The sequence below is a fragment of the Bos javanicus genome, chromosome 9 (genome assembly GCF_032452875.1).
Source record: "Bos javanicus breed banteng chromosome 9, ARS-OSU_banteng_1.0, whole genome shotgun sequence".
Classification (NCBI taxonomy): Eukaryota; Metazoa; Chordata; class Mammalia; order Artiodactyla; family Bovidae; genus Bos; species Bos javanicus.
Window position 1 is genome coordinate 87040255 of NC_083876.1, and position 14372 is coordinate 87054626.

The 14372-nt window shown below is 50.4% G+C and overlaps 1 protein-coding gene and 1 pseudogene across 2 annotated transcripts; one reads left to right on the forward strand and one right to left on the reverse strand.

Annotated features, from left to right (window-relative positions):
• Positions 1-14372, reverse strand: part of LOC133254160 (UL16-binding protein 3-like) — a 115213-nt pseudogene that overhangs the window by 23199 nt on the left and 77642 nt on the right.
• On the forward strand, positions 698-13825 carry LOC133254165 (UL16-binding protein 2-like). Of its 2 annotated transcripts, XM_061428292.1 has the most exons (5): positions 698-990; positions 9715-9978; positions 10214-10489; positions 11094-11226; positions 12074-12160. In XM_061428292.1, exons 1-4 carry the CDS (start codon positions 918-920, stop codon positions 11207-11209), a joined length of 729 nt encoding a protein of 242 aa, XP_061284276.1. In that variant the 5' UTR covers positions 698-917; the 3' UTR covers positions 11210-11226; positions 12074-12160. The 2 variants fall into 2 exon arrangements, with proteins under 2 accessions (XP_061284276.1, XP_061284277.1); XM_061428293.1 differs by lacking the exon at positions 11094-11226 and having other exon boundaries at positions 699-990; positions 12074-13825.

The window sequence follows — 14372 nt, forward strand, 5'->3', positions numbered from 1 at the left end:
TGTAGCCCCTTCCCAAAAAAGCCTCTTCCCTTGTCAGCATATGTGTCTCCTGGAACAATTCATTTCCCAGTGTTAGACAAAAGCCCACTCTCAGACCCTGCAAGGAGTCCCCCTTTCTGTAACAGATGGCGACTCTGGTGGGATTTCCTCACTGCGACTGATGCCCTGACCATTCAGGTACTTAGGGACAAGCTTGTCCGCTGACTGACCTGACCCAGTGGCCGGAACAAGAATTTTCTTTTGTTCCTTGTCTCCTCCCAACTCAAATGACTGGCCTGAGTGCCCCCAATCTGATAAGGGACAAGAGACTTAAGACTGATAAGGAACAAGGTGAGGAACAAGAGCCTTAAGTTCAGTGGCTCAGTCGTCTCCGACTCTTTGCGACCCCGTGGACTGCAAACCCATCACCAACTCCCGGATTTTACTCAAACTCACGTCCATCGAGTCGGTGAGGCCTTCCAACTATCTCATCCTCTGTCGTCCCCTGCTCCTACCGTCTTTAATCCTTCCCAGCATCAGGGTCTTTTCCAGTGAGTCAGTTCTTCGCATCAGGTGGCCAAAGTATTGGCGTTTCAGCCTCAGCTACAAGAACTAGGCGGTCTCCTATCACTTGCAAGTTGGCGCACTACGTAAGCAAGTGGGCGCACTACGTAAGCAGGTGGGCAGACGAGCACACGGGGAGGCCGGGCTAGTGAGCAAGTGAGCTGTTAATAGAGCCCCGCCCAGCCCCCGGCGCGGGGTTCCTAGTGGTTACTGCTAGGAAATCTGGGGCGGAGCCTGTCAGCGGAGGGGCGGGCCAGGCAGTCCTGGGAGGAGTGGAGGTCCACACCTCAGCTGTGGGCTAGCGGGAGAGGATCGCGGGTTCTGGCTTGGTAGCCTCGCACTCCTGCAAAGGGATCCAGGTGGCAAAGGGAGAGATGGGTGGCTTCAAGACCAGTCTTGGTTTCCTCGTTTTTCTTCCAATTGTTTTGTTCAGCGGAACGTCCAGCGGTGAGTTCGGGGATGACCCTGCGCGGAGCGTGGCGGGGGAACGCGAGGAGGTTTAATGGGTTATGAGCGGTAAAGGGGATGGGGGTGGTGTCCCCGGGGTTTCGCGAAACTTTTTACAGGGTGGCGCTGCCGCCCCCACCTCTTTCCCTTCCCTGGCCCATTTAGTCCTCGGAGGCTCCTCCCGGCTTCTTGCTGGTACTCCGGGCCAGAACAGGGTTGACTTGGGTGAAGTAGTAATGTCGGGAATTTGGGAAGTGACGCTGGGAAAAGAGGGGTCCGCAACGCGGCAGGAAGTAGGGTTGAAACCTCCCAAGGGTCCAGACCGCCCCTGGAAGTGGGAGCCCTGGAGCCGGGCGGTTTGGGGCCAGTCGGGCATCCCGCGAATAGACCCAGACCCGCCCCGAAAAGCACGCCTTTCCGCCCCGACCTGTGCAACAGAGACCCTTCTGGTCCCTACATCTCCCGGCCCTTGAAGGACCAGCGCTCTTTCCCGGCTGTAAGTTATAAACGCAGAGCGGACCCTGGTGCCCAGGAAGCGGCGGCGGCGGCGCAATCCCTGCTGAAACGTGCTTGAGTGCTCCTGTCCGAGCCCTGGCTGCTGGCTCCAGCCGGGGCCCCAGCCCCAGGGCTCTGCGTCATGGCTCCACCCCCGGCCCCGGGCTCCAACCCCGGCCCCCGGGCTCCACCCTCGGTCACCGGGCTCCGCGACACGGCTCCACCCTCGGCCCCAGGGCTCCACCCCCGGCCTCCGGGCTCCACCCTCGGCCACCGGGCTCCGCGGCACGGCTCCACCCCCGGTCCCCGGGCTCCACTCTCGGCCACCAGGCTCCGCGGCACGGCTCCACTCCCGGTCCCCGGGCTCCACTCTCGGCCTCCAGGCTCCGCGGCACGGCTCAACCCCCGGCCCCAGGGCTCCACCCCCGGCCCCCGGGCCTCACCCAGGACCCCGGGGGCCGGTGGGAGCCTCTTCCTGAGCAGGGACCAGGTGCCTCGGCTCATTGGTCTAGATGCAGAACTTTATATATTAGAGAAGTGGTCTTGTTGGGCACTACGTCTATCCTTTAACCCAGCGAAACAGATGTCCTGCCTTTCACTTGGCCTGCAGAGTCCAAGTTGAATATAAGCAGGTTTCCAAGTAGACAATTTCGTGGACCTGCCCCAGGTCGGCATTTCTGCTTGATGGGGGTGGGGCGTTCGAGGGGCACGGGGTGGGGGGATTTCCACGCACTATATCGGCTCTAGCTTTCCTTTTCTGCAAAGTAGATGATGAGGTTGTGATACTAAATGCAGCTCAACTTGACAGTAAATTCTTCAAAAACTTCCCTTCTTCAAAAATTTGAAAGGAAGGAAAATGTGCTACAAAAAACTTCGGTCTTAGACAAAGCCACTAGCAGAACTATTTATGATCCTGTTCATGCAGCTCCAGCTACTTCTACCCGTGTGTTTTATATCAGCGCAGGGGTTTGCCCTGCAGTTATATTTCTTGTAGTAATAATATTAGCTGTTTTGCACCTTCATGGTATGACAAGAATTGAACTGGAAGACAGCATCAGTGTCCAGTAGTTCCCAAGGGTTGTCTCAGCCATGTCCCAGATGACTCAGTTATCTGTGAGGAGACACACCCAACAATAGTACTTCCATCCCGTTATCCTACCTTGTGGATTGGTGGAGGAGTGTCTTGAGAAGTGCCCCTCTTTTGGAGGCCAGAGCTAAGGTGAAGGATATTGAAATATCCAAGGAGAGGATAACTCTATCCACGGAAAGGATGTACTCCAAGAAGGTAGTTTAGGGCGTATTTTCCATGGGATTTATGTAGATGGAAAATATCCAAATAAAAAACAGCAATCATTTGTAAAAACAGAGATTAAGCTTCTGAAATTTAGGTGACAATGATATTCACTGAACATTGCAAGCTATGAGATCTTCATCACAGAAATCTTCTCCTATTTCCTTTATGTGTATAGAAAAAAGAGAAAAGCCCTCATGATATTGCCTTACACGAATTGGGAGAATCATAAATAGTTTTCACAGCATTGCAAATTGTGTGTCTCTGTGTGTATTAGTCAGTCCTGTCCGGCTCTTGCCACCTCATCTACTGTAGCCCGCCAAGCTCTTCTGTCCGAGGAATTCTTCAGGCAAGAATAATGGAGTGGGTGGCCATTCCCTTCTCCAGGTGATCTTTCTGACCCAGGGGTCAAACTCGGGTCTTCTGAATTGCAGGCAGATTCTTCACTATCTGAGCCACCAGGGAAGCCTGCAGCACAAATTAGTAGAGGCCAGTAATCCTCAGGCAATTTCTCAACAGGACCTGGTCCACAAGGTCAGATTGCCTGTGGAATGGATTACCTGGTCAGAAGAGAAGTCCTCCACAAAGACCTGGCTGCTAGGAGCTCTGCCATTGATGACAACCTCAAGTTAAGAGTACAGATAGCCCCTCTCCAGAATCTTGTTCCCCATGGACTCTCACTGTGTGGGGGACAATGAAAAAGTGGGATCGATGGATGGCTCATGAACGTCTGGTTAAGAATGAGGTCTCCGGACTTCCCTGGTAATCCAGTCGCTAAGAATCTACACTCCCAATGAAAGGGCCTGGTTCGATCCTTGGTCAGGGAACTGGATCCCGCATGCTACAACTAAGAAGTCAGCATGTTGCAACTAAGAGTCTTCATGCTGCAAAAAGGTCCCAAGTGCCACAACTAAGACCCAATACAGCCAAAAAAAGATAGATATGAAAAAAATAATTTTTTTTAGTTCTCCAGTGCTAGTGATGTGTGGGCCTTCAGAGTGATAGTGTAGGAGCTCATGGCTCTGGGTCAAATACCCTACACGGATGTCGACTCTTTAGAGATATGAAAGACGGTCATCAAATAGCCCAGCCTATCAACTGTCCTGATGAACCATTTGCTGTGATGGCTTGTGCTGGGCCTTAGATTCGGAGGAGAAGCCCAGTTCCAGCAGCTGGCCCAGTGTCTCACAGGGTTCCATGCAGCCCTGGGGGTCTGTGTCTGACTGTCCTCTCACAGTCCCCCAGCATCAGGGGGACGGTGCCTGCTGAGGCCCACGTGGAGCCGGCCAGTCACATACATCACCCAGCACTGCAGAAGCACATTGTCTTCCAGAACACTGTGCCTTAGGAATGCCATAGCATCTGAACTTTCTAAGACAGACTTAATGATGTGGAATATTTTCTAGATATCACTTTCATTAGGTTGAACTGAAAATGTTTGTATAAATTTTTTGACCAAGAAAGTTTTAAACAGTGTTATAAAATAAATAGTTTTTAAAATTGTTTCAACACAAATACTTGGACTAGCTTAGTGCCAAGTGCTTTTTAGTTTTTACTTCATCAAAGTAATGTAGTTGATTCACCCTTGAATGTGCTGGGCTTAGTTGCTCAGTCGTGTCTGACTCTTTGCGACCCCATGGACTATACAGTCCCTGGAATTCTCCAGGGTTGAATACTAGAATGGGTAGCCTTTCCCTTCTCTAGGGGATCTTCCCAACCCAGGGATCGAACCCAGGTCTTCCACATTGCAGGTGGATTCTTTACCATCTAAGGCACCAGGGAAGCTCAAGAATACTGGAGTGGGTAGCCTCTCCCTTTTCCAGGAGATCTTTCTGACTCAGGAATTGCACTGGGGTCTCCTGCATTGCAGGTGGATTCATTACCTGCTGAGCCACCAGGGAAACTCTTAAGTTTCTTTCTTCTTCTTCTTTTTTTAAATATTTATCACTAGTCTTGGGAATCATTTGTCTATAAGATAGAATACTTTGTCTTAGAAAAAGAAAAATGAAAAAATGCTGTTGCCTTGTACAGGAAAAGGTAGTGTTGGAGGAAGAAAACTTAAAAGCTAGAAGGAAAAAAAAAAGAGAAAAATGCAATAGAAATAGAAACTACTCTTTCATGAAAAATTGCCTTTAAAATTTTTTTTTAAATAAAGAGGAGTTCTGCCTTCTTGCTTTGGGGAAAGTAGGAGTGGAATTCACTGAAACATCTTAAATTTGGCAGATCCTAGCATATGGCACCCCACTCCAGTACTCTTGCCTGGAAAATCCCATGGATGGAGGAGCCTGGTAGGCTGCAGTCCATGGGGTCTCTAAGAGTTGGACACAACTGGGAGACTTCACTTTCACTTTTCACTTTCAAGCATTGGAGAAGGAAATGGCAACCCACTCCAGTGTTCTTGCCTGGAGAATCCCAGGGACGGGGGAGCCTGGTGGGCTGTCGTCTATGGGGTTGCACAGAGTCAGACACGACTGAAGCGACTTAGCAGCAGCAGCAGTTCTCAGAGCCAGAAGTGGACTTGGGGCAGGTCAATAGTAAACAATGGTGATTTTATTTATTTTTACTTTCTGGAAAAGGAGGATAACACAGTTCCAGAAGGTGCAATCGTGGTTTAAGGTTAAGAATCCCTTTTACTGCACCTAGAACAGTGCTATGCACAGAATGGGTGCCTGAGTTTTGTTGGGTAAACAAAAAAAAGTAAACAGATTATGTGCTTATCTTCAAGGCTGGCTTAAGTATAAAATGGATTTTTAAACACACTTGAAAAAATTAAAGAATTCAGTTTATTAAAAAAAAAGTTACATATGCATCGTGAGGAAGGCTCTCAATGCCTAGCCATTGATCAGCGCCTCCCTGGAGTCAAAGCTCCTCCCAGACAGTTCAGGCCGTTACTAATTGAAGCTGGTTATGACCCAGATCCTACCACTGGTGAAGTTAATAAGTGATGGAAAAGGAGAAGCTGGTTTGTTCAGGAGCCCTGGGAAATAGTGACCTAATGTTCTCAGACCGCCTCTAAGTTTCCAGGTTAGAAAGGGAGCAGAGGTGGCTGCTGTGGGGCACATCAGCGTCTTGAGCACAGTCAGGGTGGTTGGCACAAGGCGAATGTTTGAGCACCACCAAGCTTATGGTTTCAACAAGTCTGGGGGTCTACGTGCTTGCCACCAGCAGTTTTTCTGTGCTGGGGGTCTGCTTCCTGTGGAAACAACTTGAGGATTGTGTCAGCTCTTTGTTATCTTTCAGGGAACTGGTAATTTCATGACACTGCTATGTGGCTGGTCACAGTCTAAATTGTTACCAGTTTCCCAACCTAAGGAGTATTCCTTTCTCCATCTTCACATGTTCTAATCCTTAACTCGTAAACCACTGTTTTGAGACTCACAGGAGGCCTGGCTGACTGAAACTTTTCTACAAACAAGAGGCAGACAGAGACCATGGGGGGAGGAGGGGCAGGTCTTTCCCACTAAGGCGCCCTAGAGCCGTTTTGGTTACGAGACCATTTATTTCCCATTTGTCCATGGTCCCAAGAAGCCCAGGGCCTCCAACAGCTAGTTGGAGAAAGTCTAAACATGCCCTCTCTCAACTGGCATCTTATCCCTCTGTCTGATAACTCACCCTACAAACCCCCCCACACCTGGCCCCGAGGACCTAACTTAGGAGGGACGGGAACAGGGTTTCCCAGAGTGTGACACAGGGCTCGAGGGTGAGGCTGGGCATCCCCACTTCTACCCTTTGGTCCCACATTCATAGTGTCTAGGAATTGGGACAGCAGCAGCCTATAATGGTTATTGATTAAGGTAGGAGTTGACAGAATTTTTTCTACAGAAGATAGTAAATCTCAAGGTCTCTTTAGGCAATTTGGTATCTGTCTCTGAGTGCAAAAGGAGCTTCCATGTTTGTGGAGCAGCAGGAGCCAAATATAATGTGTAAATCAACTGATAACCAGACTTGTCCACTGTCCTGGTTTCTGACCCCAGTAATGAGTGACCCATCCCATAGAGAAGCATCCAAGAGCTGCCTCAGTTGTCTGTTTATGAACCAGAAACTTACCGTGTCCTGCCTTGTAGCTTCTGGTGGTGGGACTGTGATAGGAGTGTGGATCTGGCTGTTATGGGCTAATGCACCCCCTCTGCTATAGTCTGGCTTCCTTGGTTCAAGGAGCCATAGGGGATACTGCATGAAGCCACAGGTGTGAGCATACCTGTATCAACTCTGGTGTCAGGCCTAGGTCACCTGCTGGCACGTCTTATTTGTTCCCTGTGGGCCTGGTTATGTCAAGCCACATAATCACTTCTATCCTATGACGGCTGGCCTATCTGAACTAATGGTTGGGGTTGGTGAACCCAGATCATAATGGGCAACTCTGACATTCCATGACCAGAGGCCTCATCTCTGCCAGGCCCCAGGACCATACCAGGAGCCGCACTGAATGGTATGGGCTTTCTCACTGCAAGTGGTATGTCCTTTCTTCAGGACACCAGGAGTCTGTGTTGTGAGCCTCCAAGTAAAATGCCACATACAGCATGTAGCACCTTTCTGAACACAGGAAGCTATGATGTCACCGGTTCTGTTGGGTCATCTGCCCAAGAAGCAGGTCCAGCCACACTCATCATTCATCAATTGTGACTGCCTTTGTGCCAGGACAGGAGTTGCAGCAGAGACCTAGGGTCTTGAAGCCTGGAATGTGTCATATGTACCATTAGAGGGAACCTAGGACCTCAGTGGTAATTCAGTGGAGATAAGATAGAGACCACAGCTCTGCAGGCCTAGGGAGATTGTAGGTTGGTACTCGTTTTCATTATTTCCTCCAGGAGATGATACTGTCTCCATGTACTATCGGGGGATGGGGAGTCAGGGTGAGAAGAATGAATGTGGAATCCACGACTATGGTACCTCACCCATGGCAGTTTACTAACAACACAGACTGTGCATTCGTGTCAGAAGCCCAGGACATGTGCAATGGACACTGAATGGATCTGTGGACCCAGAGATAACCACTGTCAGCAGGACCTGGCACAGGTGTCTATTAATTGCCTGGTCCTCGGAGCATCGCTTCACAGCACGGGGGCCATGATCATGCTACTGTTCCTGTGCGTGGTGTTAGTAACACACTGGGTCTAATGAATGTGGGAGTAGTTTCTCCTTCTGCAATTCCAGTTCAGTTCAGTTCATTCACTCAGTTGTGTCCGACTCTTTGCGACCCCATGGACTGCAGCCTGCCAGGCTTCCCTGTCCATCACCAACTCCCAGAGTCATGTCCATCGCATCGGTGATGCCATCCAACCATCTCATCCTCTGTCGTCCCCTTCTCCTCTATTCTTCAATTTTTCCCAGCATCAGGGTCTTTTCCAATGACTCAGTTCTTCACATCAGGTGGCCAAAGTATTGGAGTTAGTTGCCCCAGTAAATAACCGTGTGGCTCATCGGGAGAGTATCGAAGGACTTCTGCACTTGCTGTGGTGATGAAAGGGCCCTCCTCACTGGGACGTGGCTTCTTTCTCTGGTGATGCCTTCTGAGAAGTAGCTCGGTTCTGGAAATTTTGGTAGGGATGTTTGGTAGGGATGGCTGCTTTCAGCCTACTGATCATCCAGTCTTGTGTTTGTCTCTCCTTGTTTTCTGTCTCTCAATCAAGCAGTTTGCATCCAGGTTCACTGACCATCTCTCTGCCTCTAGGATCACCCTGTGCTATGAGCCAGCATTGTACTCTCTGCAGTCAGGCCCTGGCTGGCATTGGGACTCTCTAATCACTTTCAGCTTCCCTGATAGCTCAGTTGGTAAAGAATCCACCTGCAACACAGGAAACCCCAGTTTGATTCCTGGGTCTGGAAGATCCACTGGAGAAGGGATAGGCTAGCCACTCCAGTATCCTTGGGCTTCCCTTGTGGCTCAGCTGGTAAAGAATCCGCCTGCAACGTGGGAGACCTGGGTTCAATCCCTGGATTGGGAAGATCCTCTGGAGAAGGGAAAGGCTACCCACTGCAGTATTCTGGCCTGGAGAATTCCATGGACTGTATAGTCCATGGGGGTCACAAGAGTGAGACACGACTGAGCGACTTTCACTAATGACTTTGACCATTGTACCAACTTTGCTCCTGACATACAATACTCCACCTGGAATCTGATCTTTCCCCATTTTCTATCCCTGTTCCTGCCGGAAGCCCACAGGAACACAGTCTCCTATCACCATCCCTGATTTCCACAAAAGTCATCCTTGAGCTATTGGAGATGCTTCTCATCCATGCTTTCCTCTCAGGCTCCATAGAATCCATCAGGCTTTCCCATGGTGCCTGGTGGCCTGCACACTTTCCTGCCCTTTCATACCGTGTCTGCCCTGGCAGATTCACTTCTCTGAGCCTTTGATCCCCTCCTCTACCACCTGCCTCGGAAGTTCTGGATTTTCTCTTTCATGCCATGTGGGCTAGGCCTTTCTCCAGGCTTCCAAGACCCATCCTAGTGGGAGATCAGGAGCATCTCCCCGGCCTTGCTAAGTCCTGTGATCCGTAATTATAAACTCTTCCTTCCCCAACTTGGGGTTCTGTGCTCACCCGTCACCTCTTTGCCCCTCTCCCTGTCATCCTGCTTCCTCAGGAGCATCCCCTCAGGCTCCCCATCTCTCACAGGACACGGGGTTAGATTCTGACAGTCCTCTGTCATCTAGGCTTTTCCTGCATAGCAGCCTGGTACGTCTCTGCAAAGGTTATTATGCTGAGAACTGACCTGGTGTACAAGGGGACACACCCAGGATGTGTGAAATTTGCCAGGCAGGGGACTCCTCCTTCTCCACAAGGAGAGGAGGGGCACTGGCTGTGTGGTGTGTGTTGTGGGGTGTCATTGCTCTGTCAGCCCAGCCCTGCACTTTACTCTGCTCTCACATAACTGTGGGAAGGGGCCTCAGGGTCTTTTTCCCCAACCTCACCCTCACTGTGTTTTGCCTTCACAGATGCTCATTCTCTTTCCTATAATGTCACCATTGATCCTCGGCCCAGAGATGGTCAGCCATGGTGTGAGGTTCAAGGAGAAGTTGATCAAAAGGTCTTTCTCTCCTATGACTGTGGTACAGCTAAGATCAAGTACATGAGTCCATTGGGAGAGGAAGTGAAAAGTATGAATGCGTGGGAAACACAGATTAACACACTCAAAGACATTGGAGACTTGCTCAAGGAGCAGATGCCTGACGTTATACCGGAGAAACACATAGACAAGGGTGAGTTCGAAAGTTCAAATGCAGGAGGAGTAGACTGGGGGCTTAGCTGCATCCACTGTTTTCGGGTAAAAAAAAAAATTAGATATTGTCCTTCCCTAGTAGTCCAATGGAAAGAGCAGCTCTTGCAGGAGAGACTAGGACCAGATTAGCTGGGCCCAGGGGATGTGGACCCAGGTTGGGCAAAGAATCTGTCAAGCTCAGAGGCTGAGTTCTTTCTTTTCCTCGGTGGGGTCAGGCCCTCTCACCCTGCAGGCCAGGATGACATGCTGGCGTGAAGACAATGGACACACCAGTGCATCCTGGGAGTTTGGCTTCAATGGACAACTGTGCCTCCTCTTTGATTCGGAGAATGGATACTGGACAATGGTTCACTCTAAAGGGAGGCGGATGAAAGAGAAATGGGAAAATGACAGAGCTGTGATGGACTCCTTCAAGAAGGTCTCCATGGGAGACTGTCAGCGTTGGTATCACACTTTCTTGCTGAGCTGGGAGAAAATGTTGAAGACCGTGGGTAAGTGAGAAGAGTAGGAGAAAGTGGTAGTTCTCTCACGGTGACATGGACCCCCCCTCTGTGTGTGTGAAAATGATCTGTCAGAGGTGAGCTGTCCTGGGAGAACAATGCCCCCGGGGATGCTCTGTAATCCTCCTTCCTCTTCCAGCTCCTGACGTCTCTCCTCACAGCACAGGCCTTTGTACAATTGAACATGGATTCTCACTGATCCTAAACATGAGAGCATCTCTATGATTCCAATCTCCTTCTTAGTATTCCCTCTTTCCAGAACCTTCTTTTAGATGTCACCAATCCTACTTCTGGAAATCTGTCAATAGCACCTCTGCTGTCAGCTCCTGAGGACTCCATCCTGATGTCACCATCTCTGATGTCACATTAGTACTGAGTGGCTCTGTTGGAAATCTTGCTTACTCATTAGCTGTCAGCGTCCCATGGGGACTGGGTTCCTCCCTCCCTCCTGTCTCTCCTGAGGACCTGTCACAAGGGCCTCCATGTGTGGGTGCAAACAGGCTGCATAGTAGGGGTACCTGGGTCAGGGGGGCTGAGAAGGCATCTGCTTAGTTTAGGGGTAGGAACAAGGGCTTCACTCTCACTTTCCTTACAGCATCACCAACTGAAGCTCCCCTCAGAGTCAACTCCACAGCCACAGCCACCAAGCACGTCACCTGTATCCTCCCCGTGCTTCTCAGCAGTTTCATCATAACTGTCTTCCTGGGCTGAGTCCTTTCCAGGAGCAGGTACTGAGGGCAGAATTCAGAGGGAAGGCAGGGGCACAGGGCCTGGAGTGAGGACGGGGAAGGTGAATCCCAGCCAACCTCTGCCCCTCACTGAACCTCCTCACCCTGGAAATGACCAGGGGGATAAGACCACCTATCACCCAAGAGCAAGAACTGCAGACCCAACTCCAAAGGCCCGTTCTCACAGGAAGTGGCCTGGGTCAAGCAAGCAAGGCAGGAGCCCCACAGCAAAGACTGTGGGAAGGCCTGAGGCCAGGCCTGTGCTCCAGGAGCAGCAACAGTTCGGACTCAGCCTGTGGCCTGCACGTCAGCAGCCTCCTGGGGACCCAGAGCCTCCATCACTGAGAGGCCCTGCCTTGAGCAGAAGTGCCTGGGGATGGTGGGCCTGAGCTGGGGTGGAGGCACCCAGCTGGGGGGACCAGGAAGAGATGGGGGGCAGGGACCCTGGTCCTGACAGCTGTGTGTGCTGCTGGCTCAGAGGCTAGAGGGGAGTGAAGGAAGGAGGTTTGCCTGCAGCCCCCAAGGCTGTCAGGAAGCAACGCCCCTCCTCCCCGGACCTGTTCCCTGGTTAGGCCCCCCTGAGGGAGGATCCGGACCTGAGTAAAGGGAGCAGATTGATTCCTCACTGGCTTCAGTCCTGAGCCTGAGCAGCAGGTGTCAGGGCCTGGGGTGCCTCTGTGATGCAGGAAGGAAGGAGGAGGTGACAAGAAGCTGCTGGGCCTGGGGTGGGGGTGGAGGTGGAGGACATAGGAGCCCCTCAGTGAGGGCGGGGCTGGAGAGGTGCAGCCCCAGGAAAGTGACAGGAGTTCCTCAGCCTCTTGGACCAACATGTCTTTCTTTTCTGCAGGAGACGGTGCTCCCAGGAAGCGCGACAGGTGCTCTGTCTGCCTCTTTCCTGCTCTTCACTTTAGATCCAGGAGATCAGACCCCATGAATCCTGGGTCTGTTTTCTGGTTACGGTGACACAGTAGATGCATCACCTCGTGGGCTTTATCACATTTGGGGAAATCCCACTCAGTGTCTCTAAAAAAAAACAAAAAACAGAAACAATTTATTTCACCATTTCCTCCTGGTGCTAAGTGATGGAATTTCTACACGGAAATGCTCAAGTCCTTGAAGAAGGCTCCACAAACAGGACATTTTTCATCGTATTCTAGTTTGTGGATAATAGACTCTGCCTCGTGACCTCGTTCTTGCAAATGATATTGCAAGAAAAATACCATCTGCTATTACAGGACTCAGGGATTGTTTCTGCGTCTGGAGAAATCACCTCAGCCTATTTTCAATAGAAGATAGTTTTATTTATGACTGTTTCCCTTAATAATTTATCACGCTTAGTCGCTGTGTTAGTCGCTCAGTCGTGTCCAACTCTTTTTGACCCCGTGATCTGTAGCCCGCCAGGCTCCTCTGTCCATGGGATTCTCCAGGCAAGAATACTGAAGTGGGTTGCTGTTTCCTTCTCAGGGGACGTCTCCAACTCAGGGATTGAACCCTCGTCTCCTGTGTCTCCTGCCTTGACAGTGGATTCTTTACCATCTGAGCCACTGGGGAAGCCTATTTATTATGCTAGTGCTATTTAAATAAAAATCTCAGTACTCCAGGAAACTTGAAGTATTTAAGATTTTTGTTTTCTAACCCCCAAGAGAGGTCATGACGTGTCACCCTTTGTCCATCTTGTGGGATTCGATGTACCTGGCGATTCTGAGGACACATGGTCTGAGAGGACACGTGCACCCTGTGTTCACGGCAGCGCTGCTCACAGTAGCCGGGACCTGGAAGCCACCTACACGTCACCCACAGATGAATGGGCAAAGAAGATGTGGGACATATACACAGGGCAGTATTTCTCAGCCTCAGAAAGAATGAAACAATGCCCTATGCAGCAACATGGATGGACCTGGAGAGTGTCATATTGAACGACATACGTCAGACGGAGGAGCAGAAACACCTTCTGAGGTCCTTCATACTCAGAATCCAAAAAGTCGTGATACAAGTGCTCTTACTTACAAACCAGAAAGAGACTCACAGACTTAGAGAATGAATTTATGGTTGCAGGGGGAAAGGATGGGGGGAAGGGATAGTTAGGGAGTCTGGGATCAACATGCACACACTGATTTATTTAAAATGGATAACCAGCAAGGACCTACTGTATAGCACATAGAACTCTGCTCAATGTTATGTGGCAGCCTGGGTGGGGATGGGAGGGGAGTTGGGGAAGAAAAGATGCATGTATGGAAGTGAAAGTGAAAGAAGGTTAGTTACACGGTTATGTCCGACTCTTTGGGACCCCATGGACTGTAACCGGCCAGCTCGTCTATTCATGGAAATCTTCAGGCAAGGGATACTGGAGTGGATTGCCATTTTCTTCTCCAGGGGATCTTCCTGACCCGGGGATCGAACCCGGGTCTTTTGTATTGCAGGCAAATTCTTTACCAACTGAGCCACCAGGGAAGATAGAGACATGTATGTGTATGTTAAATCCCTAGCCTAGCTTCTTTGTATTGCTCATTCAGGACGCCTGCACTCCTTTCTGGGTGTATATTTCCGCCTTGCTTCCCTCTTAAATAAACGAACTCTTTCTGTATGTCTCCAGTAATAACTTTGGTACCTGTTTTTACAGTTTTTGCCTCCTTCAGTTCAGTTCAGTTCAGTCGCTCAGTCATGTCCGAATTTTTGTGACCCCATGGACTGCAGCACGCCAGGCTTCCCTGTCCATCATCAAGTCCTGGAGCCTACTCAAACTCATAGACTTTTCAGTATGGCCATTCTGATCAGTGTGAGGTTCCTTGAAGGGGGAAGGAGAATAAATGTCAGAGAATGAGCAGTAAGAGCTAAAGCGTCTCGGCCCCAGGATCCAGGGAACCTCCTGGGCAACAAGGACAGACTTTAGGAGACAGAGCAGGGTTGGTGTGCACAGGCCTCTCATTGCAGTGGCTTCTCTTGTTGCAAAGCACCGGCTCTAGTTTGCCTGGGCTTCCAAAGCACATGGGTTTAGTCGTCCTGTGGCATGTGGCATCTTCCCTGACCAGGGATCAAACCTGTGTCCCCTGCATTGGCAGGAGAATTCCTATCACTACCCACCAGAAAGCCCCCGCCACATCTTCTTTATCCATTCATTTGTCGATTGTCATTTAAGTTGCTTCTGT